The sequence below is a fragment of the Plodia interpunctella genome, chromosome 30 (assembly GCF_027563975.2).
Source record: "Plodia interpunctella isolate USDA-ARS_2022_Savannah chromosome 30, ilPloInte3.2, whole genome shotgun sequence".
NCBI lineage: Eukaryota > Metazoa > Arthropoda > Insecta > Lepidoptera > Pyralidae > Plodia > Plodia interpunctella.
In genome coordinates, this window is record NC_071323.1 from 3,688,871 (window position 1) to 3,711,590 (window position 22,720).

General features: G+C 37.9%; 1 protein-coding gene across 3 annotated transcripts in view; it reads left to right on the forward strand.

Annotated features, from left to right (window-relative positions):
• The window catches only part of BRWD3, a 43,725-nt gene extending 22,587 nt beyond the window's left edge, over positions 1-21,138 (forward strand). For all 3 annotated transcript variants that reach the window (XM_053767143.1, XM_053767145.1, XM_053767144.1), the window contains 17 exons: positions 756-973; positions 1,335-1,452; positions 2,266-2,454; positions 3,197-3,303; positions 3,651-3,891; positions 4,715-4,845; positions 6,069-6,213; positions 7,434-7,551; positions 8,108-8,275; positions 12,664-12,744; positions 14,439-14,584; positions 15,031-15,119; positions 15,394-15,552; positions 16,361-16,427; positions 17,052-17,144; positions 18,061-18,121; positions 19,237-21,138. In XM_053767143.1, coding sequence (XP_053623118.1) covers positions 756-973; positions 1,335-1,452; positions 2,266-2,454; positions 3,197-3,303; positions 3,651-3,891; positions 4,715-4,845; positions 6,069-6,213; positions 7,434-7,551; positions 8,108-8,275; positions 12,664-12,744; positions 14,439-14,584; positions 15,031-15,119; positions 15,394-15,552; positions 16,361-16,427; positions 17,052-17,144; positions 18,061-18,121; positions 19,237-19,337 — 2,232 coding nt within the window. In that variant the 3' untranslated portion in view covers positions 19,338-21,138. The remainder of the gene's footprint in view (positions 1-755; positions 974-1,334; positions 1,453-2,265; positions 2,455-3,196; positions 3,304-3,650; positions 3,892-4,714; positions 4,846-6,068; positions 6,214-7,433; positions 7,552-8,107; positions 8,276-12,663; positions 12,745-14,438; positions 14,585-15,030; positions 15,120-15,393; positions 15,553-16,360; positions 16,428-17,051; positions 17,145-18,060; positions 18,122-19,236) is intronic.
• Positions 21,139-22,720: the final 1,582 nt, after the last annotated feature.

Below are 22,720 nucleotides of genomic sequence, written 5' to 3' on the forward strand. Positions count from 1 at the left end.
AGAATTTAATTAGAATAAACTTATTTCTGTTCTATTCTAACAGTCTCACACAATCATTAACTAAACTTGTTTCATTATGTAGTATTTTAGATCTTCGATTGTGAGCAATGTGGTCGTGACCTGATTGTGCACCCAGGATCGGCTCCCAACGAAGGAACTCCTCAACGGTTTACTGCACGGACATGGGTTTTTTGTCAGGCGTTAATTGCCACAAGATCTCTCTGACGACAATACAAGCATGTAGCAAAAATTACATTTTTGTAAAAAACACAAATCATGAAAAAGTTAAAGCACACTTTAAACTATGTTTTGTCTCATTCTATCAACATCGATTATCGTACAGTGACAGTGACAAAACATACGTTAGCTTAAAAAATTACATAAATTTATATTTAAAAAATGGTAAGCCCTTCTGGCATAGTAGGGATCAACGCTGTTTGAATGAGTTTCTTTCGGCATTTCTTCTCAGCAGTGGTCGTTCTGAAATGCTAGTAGTTTGTAGCTTTGGTAAATATCATTTAATTTAGAATATGTCGTGAAAAAGTGCTTGTGAAAGCCTAATGTCTGAATAAATGATTTAATTTTTATTGATAAATATTTAAATAAATAAGTTTTTATTGTATAACACACTAGCTGCTCATTGAGCTGATGCGTGCGCGTGTCTTGAAGTTTGGAGATTTTATACAATCTGTTCTTAAAACTGTTGACTGTTGATTTAAATGAACTTTATTCCCATACGAGTATTTCCTCCACAGGTAGTCGGCATGAAATACGTAATAAAACCTCCTCGAATAGTCTGCCTCAAACTGGCCTGCGCCGGATCGAACCAGCACAGAGCTAGATCATTCACAGTGAGATACCACGATATGCCCGATGTGATAGACTTTTTGGTGTTAAAACAACAATATAGTGCGGCTATAGCCAGGAAATGGTCCGCTGGCGACAGATTCCGATGTGTTATTGACGATTCTTGGTGAGTTTTAGCTGTTAAGATGCTATTATATGACTTTTAGTGTTGGTGTAGTTGTATAAGAACGTTAGTGAAAACTATAGGTTCTATGAATCTGATGTTTTACTTGTGACATCTTCATAGTCGTATTTTCTCATGGCTAATTGAAATGAAACACACACAACAACTTTCATGGCATTATTAATGGAGTGGTTTGCCATTGCCTTCTCCATTTCACACACGAGTTAATAATAAACCAGTGTGCAGGTTTCCTCGCGATGTTTTTCTTCATGAGTCAGATTGGTATTCAAATTTGTGTGGCACGAGTAGGCTTCGAACTTGGGACCTGGGATTTGATTTTGATAGACGTATGTCCCCCCCCCAGGTGGACGGGGTCAGTGCTGGAGCGCTCGAGCGCACCGCCGCCCGCGCACGCGGACTGCGCGCCCGAGCACGCGGCGCGCCAGTTCCTGGCGCTGCGCGTGCGCTGGGACAACGGGGAGGTCGGTGCACTGTTGTAGCGCGGAATTTAACCTTGTTTTTTATATAAGGATATTTCAATTGAATTGTAAAAAAATAGAATTATTCAGGATCATTGTGATAATTCATGGACTGTAACAATGCAGCTGGATCAAAATACGAAGATTTAAACTTGGTTGGAAAGTCCATTTTCAAAAAGTATGAAATTATAAAAACAAACTCGACCATCGTAAAAAAAACTTAAATTCTGTAACAACTTTTATTAAGAAGTCAGCACCATAAAGGTAATATTTAATGTGTACATTTTGCCACGTTGTGTCGTCACTACTACATGTTATTTAGTTGAACTTCACTAGTGTTGTCGGTAAGTGTCGTAAAAGTCAAGTCAGATGCCTTTAGGCGACTTGATTAAAATCCGACACCAGTGTTAGCACACGTGATGATAGTGCCCTATCACTGTGATATGAATTTTAAGATGGGAATTATCACTGATCGTGAACAAAAACTTGAATTGAATACTGATTTTATTGAATGATAATTACAGACGTATGACTAAGTTGATGGTCGCGTGGGTCGTCTTGGCGCGAAATGTCTTTCTCAGAATGCCCTTTCTCAAAATGTCCTTGTGTGTTTTTTTCGATGATAATTTAGATAAGCAACCGATTAAAACAGTTTCTTTTTATTTTATTAAAAGGACATTTTGCGCCAAGACGGCGTGTGTTGCGTAAACGCTAAGTCGGCGCTCTCCTGACCTACATGAAAATTATAATGTGCGTTTGTCCGTACACTCGATACGATGTCGAAGTCGCCGCGTATAACGGAGATGGAACGCTTAGGTGGAACGGCTGTCCCCCTGGGACCTGGAGCCGCTGGACGAGGCGCGGCTGCCGCGGTCGCCGGGCGGCGCCGTGCCGGTGCTGGCGGCGGAGCTGCGCGCGCTGCTCTACCGGCCCGCGCCCGCCGAGTGGCCGCCCGGCGCCGACCAGCGCGCGGCCAGCGCCGCCATCGCCGGACATGTCTCGCAGGTGGGTGGTTGTGGTGTCTCTCAGTCGCAGGTGGGTGGCTGTGATGTCTCGCAGTCGCAGGTGGGTGGGTGTGATGTCTCTCAGAAGCAAGTGGGTGGGTGTGATGTCTCTCAGTCGCAGGTGGGTGGCTGTGATGTCTCTCAGCGGCAGGTGGGTGGGTGTGATGTCTCTCAGTCGCAGGTGGGTGGCTGTGATGTCTCTCAGTCGCAGGTTGGTGGCTGTGATGTCTCTCAGTCGCAGGTGGGTGGGTGTGATGTCTCGCAGTCGCAGGTGGGTGGGTGTGATGTCTCTCAGTCGCAGGTGGATGTGTGTGATGTCTCTCAGAAACAAGTGGGTGGGTGTGATGTCTCTCAGTCGCAGGTGGGTGGCTGTGATGTCTCTCAGTCGCAGGTTGGTGGGTGTGGCGTCTCTCCCGGGACCTCTCGGTTCAGAGGCGAGCACTTTACCACTGCGCCTCCGAGGTCGTCGTGATAAATTCATGATGACATAGGAAATAAATGATAAATTGTTATTTATATTTAATCTTTTTCTGATTGGCCCGAGTCTTGGATGTTTATCTATATATGTATATGTTATAGAATATAGTATCGTTGAGTCAGTATCCCATAACACAAGTCTCGAACTTACTTTGGGGCCAGCTCAATCTGTGTGATTTGTCCTAATATATATATATTTACCTCACATAGTTACATTGTTTGTAAGGTCATCGTTGGCGAAGAAATGTCAAAATCTTTTTTGTCAGGTGATGACGTTAGCTGTCGCGGAGCCCTTCGTAGCGCCCGTGGACCTCGCTCGGTACCCGTCTTACGCCAAAATTGTACCGTACCCCGTCGACCTTGCCACTATCAGGTAAGGACTTACACACTAGCGCAAAATGAACATTTATTAATAGTATAATTCAAATTAACTTTGTTCTATGCGAACTTTTGCTCGCGACTCGCGTAAATTTCCTACAGAAACAGTTATTTTTTCGCGATGAAAGGTACCCTATGTCCTTGTCCGTACAAATTTCAAGAAGATTGGTTGAGCAGATGGAGCGTGAAGAGGTAACAAACAAACTTACTTTCGCATTTATAATATTAGTTAGAATTTACATACTTTTATGTTGAAAAAATCACGGGTCAACACAATCTTTGCTATATTTCTAAATGTCTTCAACGAAAACATTAGATACAGAAAAAATGAATTCTCCGCAGATCTCGCTGTGAGAATCTATTTTACCGTCGCATAGCGGCGTTGCAGTTCGACGTCCGCTATCTGGCGACCAACGCTGAGACATACAACGACCCGCACGCGCCTATAGTGAGGTCCGCGAGACTTGTCACCGATTTGTTACTGTACATCATTGCACATTGGCAAAATGTCGACGTTCTGGCCAAATATAGGGAGTTATGTGCCGGGTACCAGTCGACGGACGACGAGAAGCTTAATGGAAAGGTGAGATTTGTTTTAAATAACACAATTTTCATTCATTCGGGGACACACAGGGATAGGTTGTTGGTATCAGTGACCGCTTGGCCATCAGGTTGGGCGGTATCACTCTGTATTTGTTGATTTTATGCAAGGTTCACGAAACTTGCACAGTAACAAGCATACAAGTTAACATGATACAGGATTGCACTCTAGCGTCAACATTACATTTGTACCAATTTCTTTTGTTTATTGACCGAGTGAAGTATGTTGTGTGTGTGTGTGTTAGTGCGTGCGTGCGTGCGTGCGTGCGTGCGTGCGTGCGTGCGTGTGTGCGTGTGTTTGTGTGTGTGTCATCATTTTCCATCATGACCGGACCGGGGATCGAACCCGGGACCAGAGGCAAGCATTTTACCACTGCGCCACCGAGATCGTAAAAGAGAAACTTTAAATAAATACCCGGCTATGATTCACATTTTGTTGGTTATCGGGAAGATAATGATGTTATCTCGAAATATGTAATATTTTATTTTGTTCTTAACCCCCGACGCAAAAAGAGAGATCTTTATCAGTTAGACCGCTAAGTTTACGTCTGTACGTGGCAACATAGCTCATCGACGGATAAACCGATTTGGATGCGGATTTTTTATTTGATAGCAAATTTTTATGTGGTGATTCTTAGATATGTTTGATCAAAATCGGTTCAGCCGTTCGAAAGTTCTAGCTAAATGAATATGCGAATGAGGGTCAGGGATTTTTTAATTTGTCCAACTATTAAAAAATCCCCGACCCTCAATATTCTCAATAATTATAATTTGAGTTGCGCAACTGAACGTGAATCTCGTGTCAGATATCACGCGGCGTCCACTCCCGCGCATCGTGGATGTCGTTCTGTGAAAGCGTGTTGCGGGAGCTGTGCGCGTCCGCTGATTCGGAACCGTTCTTGCAGCCTGTCAACTCTGATTTGGTGCCGGACTACAGGTATTAATAATGATATATATATATATATATATATATTTCTTTCATAATATAAAAAAATATATTAAATTTGAAACTAAGAATACCGCCGACTTGCAAAGGGCAGGTGAAGATGCGGCGCAAAAGTCGAGCGCAATTTGTCTATACTATTATTATAAAGAGGTAAGCGTTTGTGAGTTTGTACGTTTGAGGCGGGTAATCTCCGAAACTAGCGAACCTATTTCAAAAATTCTTTCACCATTAGAAAGGTACATTATCCAAGATTGCTATAGGCTATATTTTATCTCAAAATTCCCGCGGGAGCGATGCCCCGGGCAACATCTAGTTTTTTTTAATAATTATGACAATATTGTCTGTTGCACCATCATGTACCACATTTTATGCAATCGTCTTGGCGCAAAATGTCCTTTTCTTACAATGTCCTTTTTTCGAAATGTTCTTTCTCAAATGTCCATTTCTCATAATGTCCTTTTCTCATAATGTCCTTTTCTCATAATGTCCTTTTCTCATAATGTCCTTTTCTCATAATGTCCTTTTCTCATAATGTCCTGTCCTTTTAATAAAAAGAAACTCTTGTAATCAGTTGCTTATCTAAATTATCACCAAAAACACACAACGAAACATTTTGAGAAAATGACATTATGACATTGTAAGAAAAGGACATTTTGCGCCAAGACGATAAAAATCATTAATTTAATAAACTTCACCCATAATGTACGAATAAATAAAAAAAGACTTTTGTATGTGACATAGTATCTCTCTCTCTCTCTCTCTTTTCTTTCATTCATTGGTCAAAAGTGGCTTTGACCGGATAAGAGTTTTGACAGCAACATATACACGTATTCTTATCCTTCCATATTATAAAACAAAATCCTCCGACGCGTCTGTCTGTCTGTTCGCGATAAACACAAAAAGCTACTGCACGGATTTTCATATCGGTTTCCACCAATAGACAGTGTGTTTCCTGAGGAAGCTAATGACGCTTTAATAAAAGTTGTTCAGTCTGATGAGCATTTTCTGTTGAGGTATAAGCATCGAAGATCTGGAACACCTGAAGAAGGGTCATTATAGTTCAGCTAAACTATAGAAAATATACTTTTTCAATGCGATTAGCATCTTCTGTATACCTATAGGTATTGTTACATTTGTCTGTACAGTTAAATTTCTCTAATAATTTTGACGCGTAACCACAAATGTTTATAAAATCATTCGACTCCACAAAACAGGAGCGTGATATCGGAACCTATGGACCTCGGTACGGTCAGGTCGAGGTTGTCTTCCGGCCGCTACAGCGCACCGTCACAGGTAGCCCGCGACATCCGCCGCGTGTTCAGCAACAGCAGGCTTTACAACACTAACAAGAGGAGTCGGGTCAGTATTTAATAATATGGTTTTGTCATACAATTGCGTTTGTGAGTTTGCATGTTTGAATCTCCGAAACTACTGAACCGATTTCAAAAATTCTTTCACTATAACAAAGGTCCATTATCCGAGATTGATTGAATATAGGCTATATTTTATCTAGAAATTTCCACGGGAGCGAAGCCCCGGGCAACATATCTAGTTTTGGAAGTAGAGAGGGAAAAAATTTGGAATCGAGTGGGAACTGAACGCATAGCTCAGTGTCCCGGATAGACAGGGTCGCGGGTTCAATTCCCGCTCGAGTCCTATTGTTTTCAAAATCGGCATTTATTTGTTACGATGGATTTTTTTAACCCCCGATGCATAAAGAATGTACTAATGTAATGTCTGGCTGTGTACGTGGCACCGTTGCTCATCAACGGTTGAACCGATTTGGATACGGTCTTTTTTTTATTTGATAGCTAATTTTTATGCGTTGGCCTTCACAGGCACTTTTTCACGTCATATTCCAAATTAAATGATGTTTACCAAAGCTACAAACTACTAGCATTTCGGAACGACCACTGCTGAGAAGAAATGCCGACAGAAACTCATTCAAACAGTGTTGGTCCCTATTATGCCAGAAGGGCTTACCATTTTTTAAATATAAATTTATGTATAATTTTTAATCAGTAATATAACAATGTAAGTACACAATCACGATCGAAATCGGTTCAAAAGTTGTAGTGAAATGAATGTTGAAAGTCGGAGGTTTTTTAATTCTTGTCTCACAAATAAACTTGTTACGATCTGTTAGCGATGGCTCATACTTTATTTAAAAACAAATATCTTATTTTACCTCACATATAAATTAAGCACAAATATCTTATTTTACCGCACATATAATAATAATAATCTCAATATCACAATAAACTGCATGTGCCCATATTTTCGAAATTTTATTTAAACTTTTGTTTAACTTTCGGGTGGAATCTTGCAACTCAATTTTAAAGCAGATATCTTCAACCGATTGAGCTGAATTTTTGTACACGCGTTCAGTTTGGACGACAACGCTTTATTATGATAAGCGTGACCTAAAGCTGCACTCAGGAACGGCTCCCGACGAGGGTATTACTTAACACGATTTTAAATGATCTATTAAACAACTAAATGAAAAAAATATATTCTGAAATTAGAACTTGACAGGCAGTTTTTCACATATATTTTTTCTTTTCCTCTGTTACCATCAGATATATTCAATGACTGTGCGTCTGTCCGCGCTGTTCGAAGCCCTATGGGCCAACAAACCGGAGACCAGCGGCGGGAGACAGAGACGGAAGCGAGTGCCAAGGAAGACTTATACTGATGGTGAGATTGTTTGTCCCTCTTTATATTAATTATGTTATTCAAATAGAGTTTGCTATCTGGATGGTTCTCAGAGCGTTGCGACCGCCGCAGCCGCGCTGTCATTACGATCCGTCCAAATTTCCCGAGGAAGGAATCATTTCCAAAATCAAACATACAGAATAGAATATAATCTGGAATAACACATACGATACTTTTTATCACGGGAGCGAATTATATATAACAATTTTTTGACGTGACAACGTCTTAAATTAGGTTGCGGCTGGGAGTCACTTATGAAAAAGTGTAACGCCCGGTAACGTTACTATGAGTCACCGAACGAGCGAGAGGCCCGCCGAATGCCTTGCGTCTCTCTCCCACTCAACTATGATCGGTCTGCCGCGCGCGTAAAAAGACGTTGTCACGTAAAATCTTCGCCCGTAAAACCGACTTTACAGGCAACCATTTTTTTTTTTGTTATGTTTTTTATGTCTATGAAGAGAGATTGCTGTGCAAATGTTATATTCTATTTTACATGCATAGTTACACTGCAAAATATATATATATATATGTCGATCAGAATTCTCCCCGTCGCCGGAATCGGCCCGGCCGGTGAGGACCCGCGACTCGTCGTCCTCGTCCTCGTCGGAGCCTCTGCTGTGCGCCAGCCGGAGGGCGCTGGCTGCGAGGGCGGCCCTCACTAGAGACACTGATGATAGCGACGCGCCGCTCTACACTCAGACCAAAGGTGAGTGGCACGCGATGGCTGACCCACGCGTCAACTCGTGAACGGGTGCTGCCAGAGGGAACTGGTCATCTCGTTTCTCATATATTTTCATGTGAGTTAATTGTGTTTCACATCGATATATATATATTATAATCAGCACTCGGATCACAATCATAACCTGTTTTGATATACGTTTTGACTATGTACATTATGTACTTTTATATATTATTAGAGAAAAACATTGTAAGAAACAATAATGGTAAGCCGATCTGGCATGATAGGGACCGACACTGTTCAAATGAGTTTCTTTCGGCATTTCCTCTCAGCAGTGGTCGTTCCGAAATGCCAGTAGTTTGTAGCTTGTGAGAAATGAAAAAAAAAAAAAAATGAAAAAAAAAAAAATGAAAAATTCTTTATTACTCAAAACACATGATACAGTTAGAATGTGATTGGAATCTCCTTTTAAGCGTGCAAGCCTGTGCCAGGAGACTCCGCTCTTTCATAAAAGCGCTTTATATAATTAGGTAGGTACTTAAGTGTAGGTGGGTAATTAGCAAGTGTACAAATGCGTTTCAAAAATGTGTTCGATATATCAAACTTTAGTTTAAATTTACATACATACACACATACATACACATACATACATATACATATATACACACACATATATACATATACAAATAGATATAAACATACATATATACACACACATATATACATATATAAATAGATATAAACATACATATACAACCATACATATATAATACATATAATTATCCTATACTTAGTAAAGCTTCGGTCTGTTCATATCCTTTCGTTTTAAGCCATCTAGTAATAATAGTTTTACATTCCTTGTATAGTTTACTATATATGTTAATTTCTTTGTTTATTTTATTATATAAATTGGTTGATATTACATAGAATTGCCTTTTTGCAAATCTTGTTTTAGTTTGTGGTACTTTAGCCACTATGTTTCTTCTTCTCCTAGTTTCTGCTTGGGGATCATATACTGTAACCTTATGCTTATTTAGCACACAATTTAAAATATATAGTTGTCTAACCGTAAGCAAATTACACTCTTTGTATAATAATTCAGTTGAATATTGTTTTTTCTTAAAATACATAATTTTGATAAGGAATCTCTGAGCTCTTTCTAATCCTAGAAAATGGGTCTTAGCAGCATTTCCCCACACCGAAATACAATAGATGAGAACAGACTGCACGAGGGATATATATATACAATTCAATAGGCTTTTGGATGAGCATTGCACCTCCAGACCTCCAGGAACGACGTGACGTAAAGATTTAAAAATCCAGGATAATTTTCTAACTCTATTTATTACGTGATCTAGATGTGGGTACCATGACAACCTTTGATCAACCAATACACCCAAGTATTTAACCTTATCTACCCTATCAATGATTGGACAACTGCAGTTTGGGCTATCAGTAATTTGGTTACAAGAATGAATTTTTACTTGGTAGCCAAGATTAGGTTGATTTCGTGAATCAATACCAAAACAGATGTAATTCGTTTTTGCAGTGTTTAGTGTGAGTAGGTTACTTTTTAGCCAACATGCTACCCGGGCCAACCCTGCGTCAGTGTGTGTTCGAGTATCATCCCATGTAGTGCCATTGAACACAATGGCGGTATCATCCGCATAGGAGAAGATTTTAGCATTTGGGATACTCATTTCGCAGAGATCATTTATATACGTTAAAAACAGAGTAGGACCCAGGACACTCCCCTGAGGAACCCCATATGTAACGTTCTCAACTCCACTCACACAATTTTCAATTTTAACAGTTTGCTGTCTATCACTCAAATAATCTTTAAGCAAAGCAAGTGCCACATCTCTGATTCCTATTCGCTCTAATTTGCGTAAGAGAATGGGGATAGAAACGGTGTCAAAAGCACTTTTCAGGTCAAGGAATACTGCTGCGCATTTAACGCCTTTATCCAAATTCTGAGCAACCAAGGTGCTTAGTTCAATTACCGCGTCTTCAGCCGATTTTCCTCGTCTAAAGCCGAATTGTTGTGATGAGAGAATTTTATATTTATCTAAGAATTTTATTAGTCGGATATTAATCAATTTTTCCAGAATTTTAGATAGGGCAGGTAAAACAGATATCGGTCGATAATTGCTGACTTCGTCTCTATTACCCTTTTTATGTATAGGTGTGATAATGGACTTTTTTAGAGGTAACGGAAATTTACCCTTCAAAAAACAAAGATTTACTAGGTGAGTTATAATTGGAATGATTAGGTTTTTAGCTAGTTTTAGGAAATGAGTGGATATGTTGTCCCATCCATCAGCACTATCCGATTTGAGACTCATAAGAACACTGTTTACTTCATCACAGTCTGTTGGTAATAAAACAAGTGTATTGGACTGTTGTGGGATGTTATTTATCATGGTATTAACTTCGGTGTCAGAATTTTTTTGAATCTGTGTAGCTAATTGTTTTCCAACATTTGCAAATACTTTATTAATATAATCTACAGATTCTCTGTTTGAGGGTTTAATATGTAACAATTCAGTACATTGACTATTACTTTTGTTGGTATAAGTAATGTTTCTAATATTTTTCCAAAGTACTTTATTATTCTTTAAAGATTTTGTTAGTAGCTCTTTTTCATAGTTCCGTTTTAATTTTTTTATCAGATTATTGCAATAGTTTCTATATCTAATATATATAACTTTAGTAATTTCATTTCCCGGATCATTTTTATATTCTTTCTGTAGTTTGTTTCGGTTTTTTATACAACGCAGTATTCCCGGAGTGATCCAGGGTTTAATTATTATTTTAGACTTAGGTATTTTAGTAGTTGCAGAATGTTGGTCTAAACTATCTTTTATTAGTTTAGTCAATTTCTCGGTTACTAAGGTGGGGTCATCGCAGAACATAAGTTCATTAATCTGGCTTTTTTCCAACGCTATTAGAGCACTTTCAAAGTCAATCTTGGTTTTATATTTGATTAGTTGTGGGTGACGCGATACTTTAGAAATAGAAAGAAAAACTGTTTTGTGGTCAGTTACACTAGTTTCTAGAATAACTATATGTGCATTGTATTTATTTTTATTTAATTTAAGCATTACGTGATCTATGCAGTTTTTGTCATTAGTTTTAAAAGTGTGTCCTGCAAGTATTCCAAAACTAGACAACATATTTTGATATAATATTCTATTTTTACGTTCATACGATTTTTCTTCAGATTTGAGTTTAATATTTATATTTATGTCACCCGCAACAACTATATTATTCCTAGAAGTTAAAGTAGTTAAATGTGACTCTAAAGAATTAATGAAAAGTTCGGCATTCTGTTGTGATGGAGACCTATAGATTCCTAAGATGACTGTATCCAGTACATCCACTTGAACACAAGAAGCATGAGTGAGTTTGATTTCCTTCACTTCATGTTTCAGTATGTTTTTTATGTACAGAACGACACCATCATTTTGGTTTTGATGACAAGTACTATGATACATGCTATAGCCTATCATTTGTGGTATGGTTTTATTATCATTTATTCGACATTCTGTTAATATTATAAGGTCTATATCAGTTTTTAGAGAAGCTAAAGTAAGGGTAAAGTCATCAAAATTGTGATCAATACTTCTTATGTTTTGTGTTATGATAGTAAGGTCCCTTCTATCTACCTTTAATGTCGAACTAAATTCACTAAGGCTACAGACAACGGATGAAGCTATCTCAATATTATCTATGTCATTTAACGTTGCTAATCGATTATCCATTGGGTATATAATTAAGGGAAATACTAGTCAAAATATGGAAAGTGTGATGTACGTATAACATGAATATTAATGTGTCAATTAATTGTTGTGTTTGTCGTTTGTTCAGTTTTACTTTACTTTGGTGTTTAATCAGCCTCCTATATATATAAATAACTATAAATATAAAGATTGACGAGGAAAAAGTGCCTGTGAAGGTCTAATTTCTGAATAAATGATTTGAATTAGGTATATTAAGTGGGGTAGGGTTCAGCGGAGTAGGTAAATTGAGTGAATTAAATACATTAAGTAGTGTCTCGTAGTGGACACAATGGAATTGAATTTGAATTGGAACTCGGAACTCGAAACTCGAAATTAACTTGGGTTTAATGAGTTTTTGGTTCGGAGCACAGTACAATCACGTGGCTTCACTTGCGAATGTAGAAATGACAAGGATATAATAGAAACATGCAGGTAGTTAAGTTATTACAGATGTTTGAAGGTTTCTTGCTAATTAAATTTATCAGGCGTTGTCCCGAACAAGTTTTTTTTGTTTATTTATTTCATACATACTTTCAAGATTGCCCCGAAATAGCTATGGTTTCGATTCTGTAAAGAGGAGAGCAGTCGTGTTTGTTATTATTTTATATTGATGATATTTTTTTATCTTCTCAGGTAAAGGCGTTGGCAAGAAGAGTAAGAGTGGCAGCGGTAGCACGGAGCCGGTGGCGGGCAGCAGCCGAGCCAGGTCTCACTGTGAGTTGGTATTGTGGGAAATTCGGGAATATTGGGAATCGAGATTTGTTTACATTTGTGTCTGTAGGTTACAGATTAACACTAAAATATATGCGATTTAATAAATTTAACATGAAATATACCGTAATCTTAGCTAAAACAGTATAAAATCGACAACATGTTTTAAAGCAAATAAATATATCAGATTCAGATTCATTAATTGCAATGTCACAAGTGGAAATGTTATATGTTACATTGACAGTAAGTACAGGTGACGCCCTGCGAGGGCGCAGCAAGCGTTGGGGCAACGAGATGCCATTTAAATTTGAACATGCTTCGCCAAAGTAGATTTATATTTATTTAAAATATAATTTAATGACATTATTGCTTAAAGAATTCAATATGGCGGCTTCTTTTGAAATAAATTATTATACATGTGTGTGAAAAAATCAGTTTTTATGAATTATGTGAAAGATCGTATTTCGAAGGAAACAACCCATACGGTAATGTCACGTCTGTCCGTTTGTCACCGGCTTAGCTCAGAGACTCTTAGTATACTCATTCATTAAATTTAAGAACGAGTTTTCTTGTCGATGGATTAGATTCCATTCTACTCTGTTTCTTGCATAGACTTTAGCAAATTCAAATTCAAAATTCTTTATTCAAATTAGGATGATATACATCACTTATTGACGTCAAAAATTACTTAAACCAAGTATACTGCCGGCTTCCAAAGCGCAGGTGAAGAAGAAGCGGCGCAACAAACTTCACCGCAGCCTTTTCTCCAAGGACGTCAATTAACAAATATAGGTCTTATACATATATTAAAAATTAGGAGGACGAATTTACATCATTATTAAAAATGACAAAATTTGAATGAATAAATAAAATAAAAGGTGAATTTCCAATAAAATTATTGAAAATTGTCAATTTTACACTATTGTTGTCAATTTTACACTATAATATTATATATATAATTATATATATATATATATATATATATATATATATATATATATATATATATATATATATATATATATATATATAAATAAATAAAAAGCTAAATGTACAACACGTACGTTAGTATATACTAGGAAACTGTAATTTTGTATGAGATCACAGTTACCTAGAATATAGTAAAAAAAATCTCATTGTGTAGTAAATATGAAATCACGTGGATTTCTTTTGTGGGTTTACCCAATATGTAATAATATATGTCAGAGTCAGGTTGACGACTTGGTAGAATCGGTGAGGGTGACGTCATCCTGGTTTCCATCATCCAAGTTATCGGCAATTCCACTCATTTTGAATAAAACACAAGCACTTCAAGACTGGGACTTATTTAATAATTAACTCAAATATAATTGAAGAAAGGAAAACAATTAACTTTTCAAAAATAAATGTGATTCACGATTTAAACGTGTGTTTCTCACCGAGGCACAAGACAGAATGCCCCGACCGTCGTAACACTCGTCCTGATTCACAGAGTGAATTAATGAACAAAACAAAATTGAACGTTATGAGTAAATAACAAATCGAACTGAATGAATGAACGGAAATAACGTCAAACGTCAGTGTCAATCGATGACACCAGACTCGGGTCCACTTGACTGCCGTCGTCGTCGCCAGATGGCGTCACCGTCAAATCCTGACTATCTCCGACATATATAAATAAATATATTAAAATGATCAAGAATCAAGTATATTTCCAGTGTCGTACGAGTCATCGATAGAACACGCGAACGGCCAAGCGTGTTCGGACTCTAGCTCAGACTCAGCTCCGCAAATGGAGGAGGAGATGAGCAGCGACCACTCCAGTTACAGGGAGGTGGAGCTCGATTACGACAGGAAACGCGAGGTGAGAGCTTTGTTCCCTTGTGGGAATTCTGGGAAAATATAAAAAAGGCAGAAAATATTTTCAGTCCTTATGTAATAGTCAATATAGATTATTTTGTGATGTATTGTAAATATTTCGCACACGTGGGAATAATGGGAATGTCTATTTCCCGAAATTCCTACATGTTATGCAATTTACTTGTTTAAAATTGACACATACATGCCCGATTTACATTTCGATTCATGACTACTCGCCTCGCCCGTCTTTGAACGTTACTTACTAAAATATATTATCACTTATTGACGTCAAATTCTACAGTCATCAGTCTACGGCCGACTTACAAAGCACAGTTGAAGAAGCGGCGCAACAAACTTCATTTTCTTAACTCGCTTTTGCTCTTATCAAAGTGTAATTCGGGCTTAAACTAAAGTGATGTCAACTGATGTCAGTGTATCTGTTCCTCGCAGCGTCGGAAACGTCGCCACACGACTACAACTGCGGAGAGTGCGCTCAGCGCCGACAGCGACCAGAACGATAACAGACACCACTCCAAGCGGTAAGTGATGTTATCTATCAATTTAAATATGAGTTTCTTGTCGAATTCGTATTTTCCATTCTACTCTGTTTCCCGCCATAGATTTTATCGCCCTATATCCTACTAATATTATAAATGGGAAAGTTTGTGTGTTTTTTACTCTTTCACGCAAAATCTACTGGACGGATTTTTATGAAATTGTATTGCACATAGGGTACTTTATATTCGATATTTCCCCTGAAGCGAAGCCCCCGCTCGGCACTAGTAATACAATAAAGCCGGTTGTCGCTCGCAGCCGGCGCTCGCGCACGCGCGCCTCGTTCTCCGAGTCCGCGACGTCGTCGTCGGGCGACAACCTGCCGCTGTCGGCGGCGGACGGCCGCCGGTACGAGTCCGACCACTCGTACAAGCCGCGGTACTCCAGCGAGGACGACGCGCCGCTGCAGCTTATCAGGTCAGTCAGCGGGAATTGTGGGAATGCAGGTGGAAATTACGGGAAAATACGGAGGAAGTTTTATCGTGTCCGGGAATTATGGGAATGGTGCGTATGAAATAATTTTAAACAATATAACGTGCAATTAGAACAGAAATTGGTATGAAAATCTGGGACAACTCATAGAAGGCTCGGTACTCTAGCTATACGACGACGAGCAGATTATCAGAATAGCACGGGAATTGTGGGAAATACGAGAATTGTGGAGTACATCTTATGAGGACTGAGAATTATTGAAATATGTGGGAAAATTATGGAATTGGCACCACGGGCCGCCGTAACGCATCAAGTACGTGCGGGAATTGCCCAGGGAATCGCGGGAACAATTTTGTAACTTCTGTGAATTTGTGTGGGAGTTCTGGGAATTCAACAACCCACAATATACGTCCGGAGATTAAAGAGAAAACTCAAAAAACGTGTCGGCGACGTACGGCCGCCCGGGAATTGTGGGAATACTACTGAGAAAACTGGTAATATGATTAGGAAATTAATGTAATTATGTTTAAGAAATATCGCTATGTATCTTTGGCTTGTGTTTTTTGTGATTTTATAGTATACGGAATCGACACGATTTTCGTACAAAATTTCACCCTCTATAAAAGTCATATTGTGGTTAGATTCTTTAAAAAAATTTAGCCTATGTTTGAACAAGTGTCTTTAACTATATGCCTACAAAATTTCGTCAAAATCGATCGTGAAAGCAAAGAACAGACAGACAAGAATTTCGCATTAATATTAGTATGGAGTTTTACTTTATACAATTCGACAGGCAACGTCAGCAGAATGCCAGAGCGTCTACATCGGGCGCGGGGCCGTCGGGTAGACGGCGGAAACCGGTGAGTTTGTACCAGAGACAAGTATAACAACTATAATTATTATTTAATTAAGTATAATTATTACTATAAACAATTGTAATTTAACTAGCGGTCCGTCCCGGCTACGCTCGGGTAAAAGCATAATAAATTATACACCTAAAACCTTCCTCGGGTATCACAATGTCTATTGGTGAAAACCGCATGAAAATCCGTGCAGTAGTTTTTGAGTTTATCGCGAACAGACAGACAGACATAACATACATAACTTTTAAATTTCATCAAAAACAGACCAACGGTTAGAAATTTATCGTGTTACAAACATACATACATTTAATAGGCGGAGTCTTGTAATTAGTCGTTTTATATATTGAAACATATGTAAGTTTATTCTTTACAAGCTCTTGACCGCGGCTTCGCCCGCGTGAGCTTTATGAGTTTGTCAGCGAGATATTATCTGTATAGCGAGTGAGATTTATCAGCGAAAACGGAACAGTCAATTTTCATATAAACTTTCACCCACCATTATAGCCATTTGGGGGATGAGATTTTTTTTTAAACGTACCCCCTGAGTTACCCCCATACTAAAAGTTGTTCAGACAAAATATTGCCAACGTATAAAAAGTCATCCTGGTATAACATGCGCAGGCGGTGTCGCTGCGGCGCCAGTCGCCGCGGCGCTACAACGAGGACAGTGAGGACGACTCCATAGCCGTCATCAGCAAGCGATCGCAGCACCACGTGAGTGTTTGCATTACATACCAGCTAATTACCGCGTCAATATGAAACGAAAATGATTTTCATACAAACTTTCACCCCCCTGCCCACGTTTGGGGGTTGATTTTGTTGGAAGGAAAAATGTTGACGGTGTTTAAACGGGGGTCTTTGAGTGAACATGTTCAGAATTGGTCCATCGCGAGGAAAGCTGCTGCACTCTGTTTGACAGTAGGTTCACTAGTGTGTGTACGCGGCTACGTGCCACTGGATGTCGGTAGATAGTCTTAGAAGTCATGTTAGATGCCCTTAGGCGACTTGAATAAAATACACTTACACCAGCAATAACACATACCTAAAATCAATAAAAATCAAATCAAAATCAAATCATTTATTCAGAAATTAGGCCTTCTCACAGGCACTTTTTCACACGTCATATAAATTAAATGATGTTTACCAAAGCTACAAACTACTGGCATTTCGGAACGACCACTGCTGAGAAGATATGCCGAAAGAAACTCATTCAAACAGTGTTGGTCCCTATTATGACAGAAGGGCTTAACATTTTTTAAATAGAAATTTATGTATAATTTTTTATCAGTAATATAACAATGTAAGCACACAATAAAGTATAAATAGGTCAAAAGGTATACTGAAACATATTATGATTTAATTATATATATAAACAAAAAACTTTTAATAAAAAACCTAAACATAACAATAATAAAAAAATAGAATGTGCGAATATATATATATATATATATTTATATGATCTTTTCCTGATTGGCCCGGGTCTTGGATGTTTATCTATATATGTATATGTTATAGAATATAGTATCGTTGAGTTAGTATCCCATAACACAAGTCTCGAACTTACTTTGGGGCTAGCTCAATCTGTGTGATTTGTCCTGATATATTTATTTATTTATTTATATATTTGCAGCGGCTGTCGGCCGCCGCGCCCCCCCACAATACCGACCACGACTATATCAACGGCCACAATGGTATGTATAACTATCATTCATACTAGTTTTTTCGACGACCTCGTTGGCGCAGTGGTAAAGTTCTCGCCACTGAACCGAGAGGTCCCGGGTTCGATCCCCGGTCGGGTCACGATGGAAAATGATCTTTTTCTGATTGGCCCGGGTCTTGGATGTTTATCTATATGTGTATTTGTTATAAAATATAGTATCGTTGAGTTAGTATCCCGTAACACAAGTCTCGAACTTACTTTGGGGCCAGCTCAATCTGTGTGATTAGTTTACCAATATATTTATTTATTGTTTAGTTTTTGCCCGCGGCTTCGTCCGCTTTCTCTGGGTGCGTCCGCTCATAAAATATTTTTGTCGATATCTCGGGTTCTAAGCAACGTATCGCGATAAAACCTATACTCAATTTTAAGTTGACTATCTGCTATCATATTATGCTATGTATTATGTTATGAAAACCGCGTTAAATTACATTCAGTAGTTAAAAAAAAAAAGTGTTTTGGCTTCTATTAGTCCACTGTCTCCTATCAACAGACATAGCCCACTTATAGTTTTAGTATATGTATAGATTATTACAGTCAATCTCACATATATTTATTCTGTTGCTGTTTCGAACTCGCGACTTCGTCAGCGTAGAATAGTTACTTCTGACAGCTAATTATATTTTTTGTGATCAATATGTTCGCCCATGTCAGATTATTAATTTCTACAATGTTTTTGTGTGATAGCCAGTTAAGCAAGTCGTCTTTTCAACATGATTTTCATACAAACTTTCAGCCCCCCCTATATAGTCTATTGGGGGTTGATTTTTGAAAAAAATGTAGCCTATGTTTGAAAGCGGGTCTTTAACTACACGCATATCAAATTTCATCAAAATCAATCTAGCGGTTTAGCCTTGAAAGCGGAACGTGGTTTTGATATAAAATTTCACCCCCCATCAGGGTCATTTAGGGGTTGAATTTTGAAAAAGAAAATATAAGCCTATGTTTGAACGGGTGTCTTTACATGCGTACCTAATTGCATCAAAATCAGTCCTGTGAAGGCGGAACAGACAGACAGACTTTTGCATTAATATTAATATAGATGTGATATGTCTTGTCCGCATATATTTATTACGTGCGTCCACTCAGGTACAGCGGCCAGCGGATCTGGGACCGCGCCCGTGTCGATCTCGTCCCGCGGACGAGTTCGCAAACTGACCGCGAAAGCGCGGGGCCTGCTCAGGGAATAACACAGCGCCGCCAGGTGGCGGTGGCAACGATTATGTCTAAGAGACACGCCTCATTTCTCCGTCACTCTCCGTCGTTTTGACGTCCGCCGTGACAAAGATAAAGTCGCAAATTGACTAAATGATATTAAAACGTGACGTCACGATTGAGTAATGTCTTCGCGGGACAAGCTGTGTTTGTTCGTCAGCTACATTAAATATCACGTTTATGGTGCTGACTTCTTAATAAAAGTTGTTACAGAATTTAAGTTTTTTTTACGATGGTCGAGTTTGTTTTTATAATTTCATACTTTTTGAAAATGGACTTTCCAACCAAGTTTAAATCTTCGTATTTTGATCCAGCTGCATTGTTACAGTCTATGAATTATCACAATGATCCTGAATATATATATTGTATCTAGATTGTAAACATATTTTTTACAATTGTCAACCATCTTTAATGTATGGAGATTCGACGCACGTCAGTGTCAAAATCTAAAAACAACGGCACTATATAGTGACTGAGCAATTGGGCGTGGCGCTAACGCTACAAACTACCGCTGAACTCAGATGCCAACAACATATCTGCATTCTGTTTAGAATATCGTAATAAAGACAATTAAAATTTGACCTGTTCGCGTTGTTATAAAGATGAAATTTCCACATGCCAAATGGCCAAAGTTCCTAAAATTGGATGCAAAATTTGCAGTCCGTCCCTTTCTGGTAAACTTTTAGTGTTATAGACGAGAAAATGTGGCTAAAATTTTGCATCAAAGTTTTGGAACTGCTTTGGCTCATTCGTAAGCATACAATGTATAACATAATACATTGCTAGATTCGCCCCGGGGCTTCGCTCCCGCGGGAATTTCTTGATAAAAAAATACACCCCATGTGTGTTATTCCTGGTTATATACTCCTACCCGTGTACCAAATTTCATAAAAATCCGTCCAGTAGATTTTGCGTGAGAGTGTAAAAGACACACATACTCACAAACTTTCGCATTTGTAATATTAGTGGGATTTCAGTACAACATGTGTTCCGATTAGTGTAACACCTATAGTGTTTTTGACGCGAATTAATGTAAGTACATTACGTAGTATCATAGCTTTTATATCCCGCAATGAAAAGCCAGCAATGTATACAGAATCGATAAAGTTCAGCCGAACTGTTTCGCGTCAACGTATAATGTCAATAGATGTTTTAGCGTGGCGTAATCTTGTCAGTTGCCTTTAGACGACTGAATTTTTATTGAAAATTTCGATATCAAAGTGAGACTTGTTGATATGTAAATTAAAATAAATAAAATGTTATTGTTTATATTTAATTTAAATCAATAATATAAATTACGCTTTCTTTATTTCTTTGCTAATAAAAATTTTTTAATTGGTTTTGTGAATTGGGGCGCGTTTTAATAGCTATTTTCGTGGCCTATCTCACAACTTTCCGATAAATTATCATACTGTAATCTGACAGATAAACTAACAGCCAGATAAATATGCCTGATGCGATGGGCCAGTTAGTCCTATTTATGTCAAAATTGTATTTTAAATTGAATTTCGACCGACGTCATTACCGTCCTTGAGAATAACGAATCATTCAAAAATCTTATAAATCAAATATTGATACAATTTTACGCTATACCTAACACAGATTGTTATTCATAAATTATGGTAGTAAAAGATTGTCTTTGTTGAAATTTGAAGGAAAATTACAGTGATCGAAGTGCTTGTAGGATCTTGTCTGTGTATATATTATAAATAATTATACTCGGTATTTGACAAAGATTGTTAATTTAGGGCTGGTAAATCACGAGCAATAATAAAAAGAAAATTTAATAAAAAATATGAAGAATATTATTATGAATATCAGATAATTTATCAGCAAGCGGTGAAACAGGATCACAGGCGTTTTACTTGTGAAATTGTAAATTCTTTTTAAATTTGTTTACAAATAATGCATGTAAAACCAATATTAAATGATATTCTTGGACGTTGAAATGAGATAGGAGATGGGAAGTTGATAAAAAATCGCAAATAATTATGTTTTAATTACCTTATTGGTTAACTAACATTAACTTTGTCACGGAGAAATCGATACTTTACCATTAAATCGCTTACAATATCGATGTACATATATATCCTCTAGCTATGTCGACCTCGGTGTCGCAGTGGTATAGTGCTTGCCTCTGAACCGAGAGGTCCCGGGTTCGATCCCCGGTCGGGTCATGATGGAAAATGATCTTTTTCTGATTGGCCCGGGTCTTGGATGTTTATCTATATATGTATATGTTATAGAATATAGTATCGTTGAGTTAGTATCCCGTAACACAAGTCTCGAACTTACTTTGGGGCCAGCTCAATCTGTGTGATTTGGCCTAATATATTTATATCGTCGATATATCGATTATACTAGTTTTGGTTGCAGTGAGTGCTTACCATCATGTAATCCTGTGCTATGAAAATAGTGGACAAATAACTTTAATAAAAAATTCCTAATGAAATATTAAATAATTGAATACCACATTTATGAAAAAATGTGTAGTATGTGTAGTTAAGACCTGTAGTAAGCCTGTGGATCGAAAGGTCCCAGGTTCGTATCCTACCCGTGCCACACGAGTTTGTACACCAATCTGACTCATGTATAGTAGTTTTCATCGACCACCACTTGCTTCCGGTGAAGGAGAACATCGCGAGGAAACCTGCACACTGGTTGATTATCAACTTGTGTGTGAAATGGAGCAGGCAACGTTGTTGTGTGTGTTTCATTCCACGTAATGACCACGACCCTCAGCTATGAGGAATACGACTATGAAGAGTTAACTATCGCATTCCAAATCCAAGTGTCATTTATTACTGGAATTTATAACAGATCTTGAAATTAGAATAAGTGATTTCTTTTTTGCATATTCGTTCGTCATTTCGCCCGATCGGGCCAAACAGCACTTTCTAATGTAAATTGTATTTTTTTTTTGTGTCATCTCGCACGATAATATTAAATGTGAACGCAAAGTAATCAAAATATCGATGTATCGTTTGGCCCGAATTCGGGCGAAATGACGAAAAATTTCGTTTCATCTGGCGCTGTGTCGCCAATGTTATTGTACCTGTGTTTTAATTTGAATTAAGTAGTTTAAGATTTTTTTTAAGCCATCAATTTGAAATTTATTTTTTTTTTACTGTCCGAATAGTCGTGTATTATCATTGTATATAAGTTTTTTTAATCATAAGTCCAAAAATAGTAATCTAATTGTGATGCGGTTGTGTTGTTTTGAATAGTCCATCAAAGAAATTTAAAGATTGACGAGAAAAAGTGCCTGTGAAGGTCTAATTTCTGAATAAATGATTTGAATTTGAATTTGAATTTGAAACGATCGGTCGAGTGTTTTTTCGTAATTAAAAAAAATCTA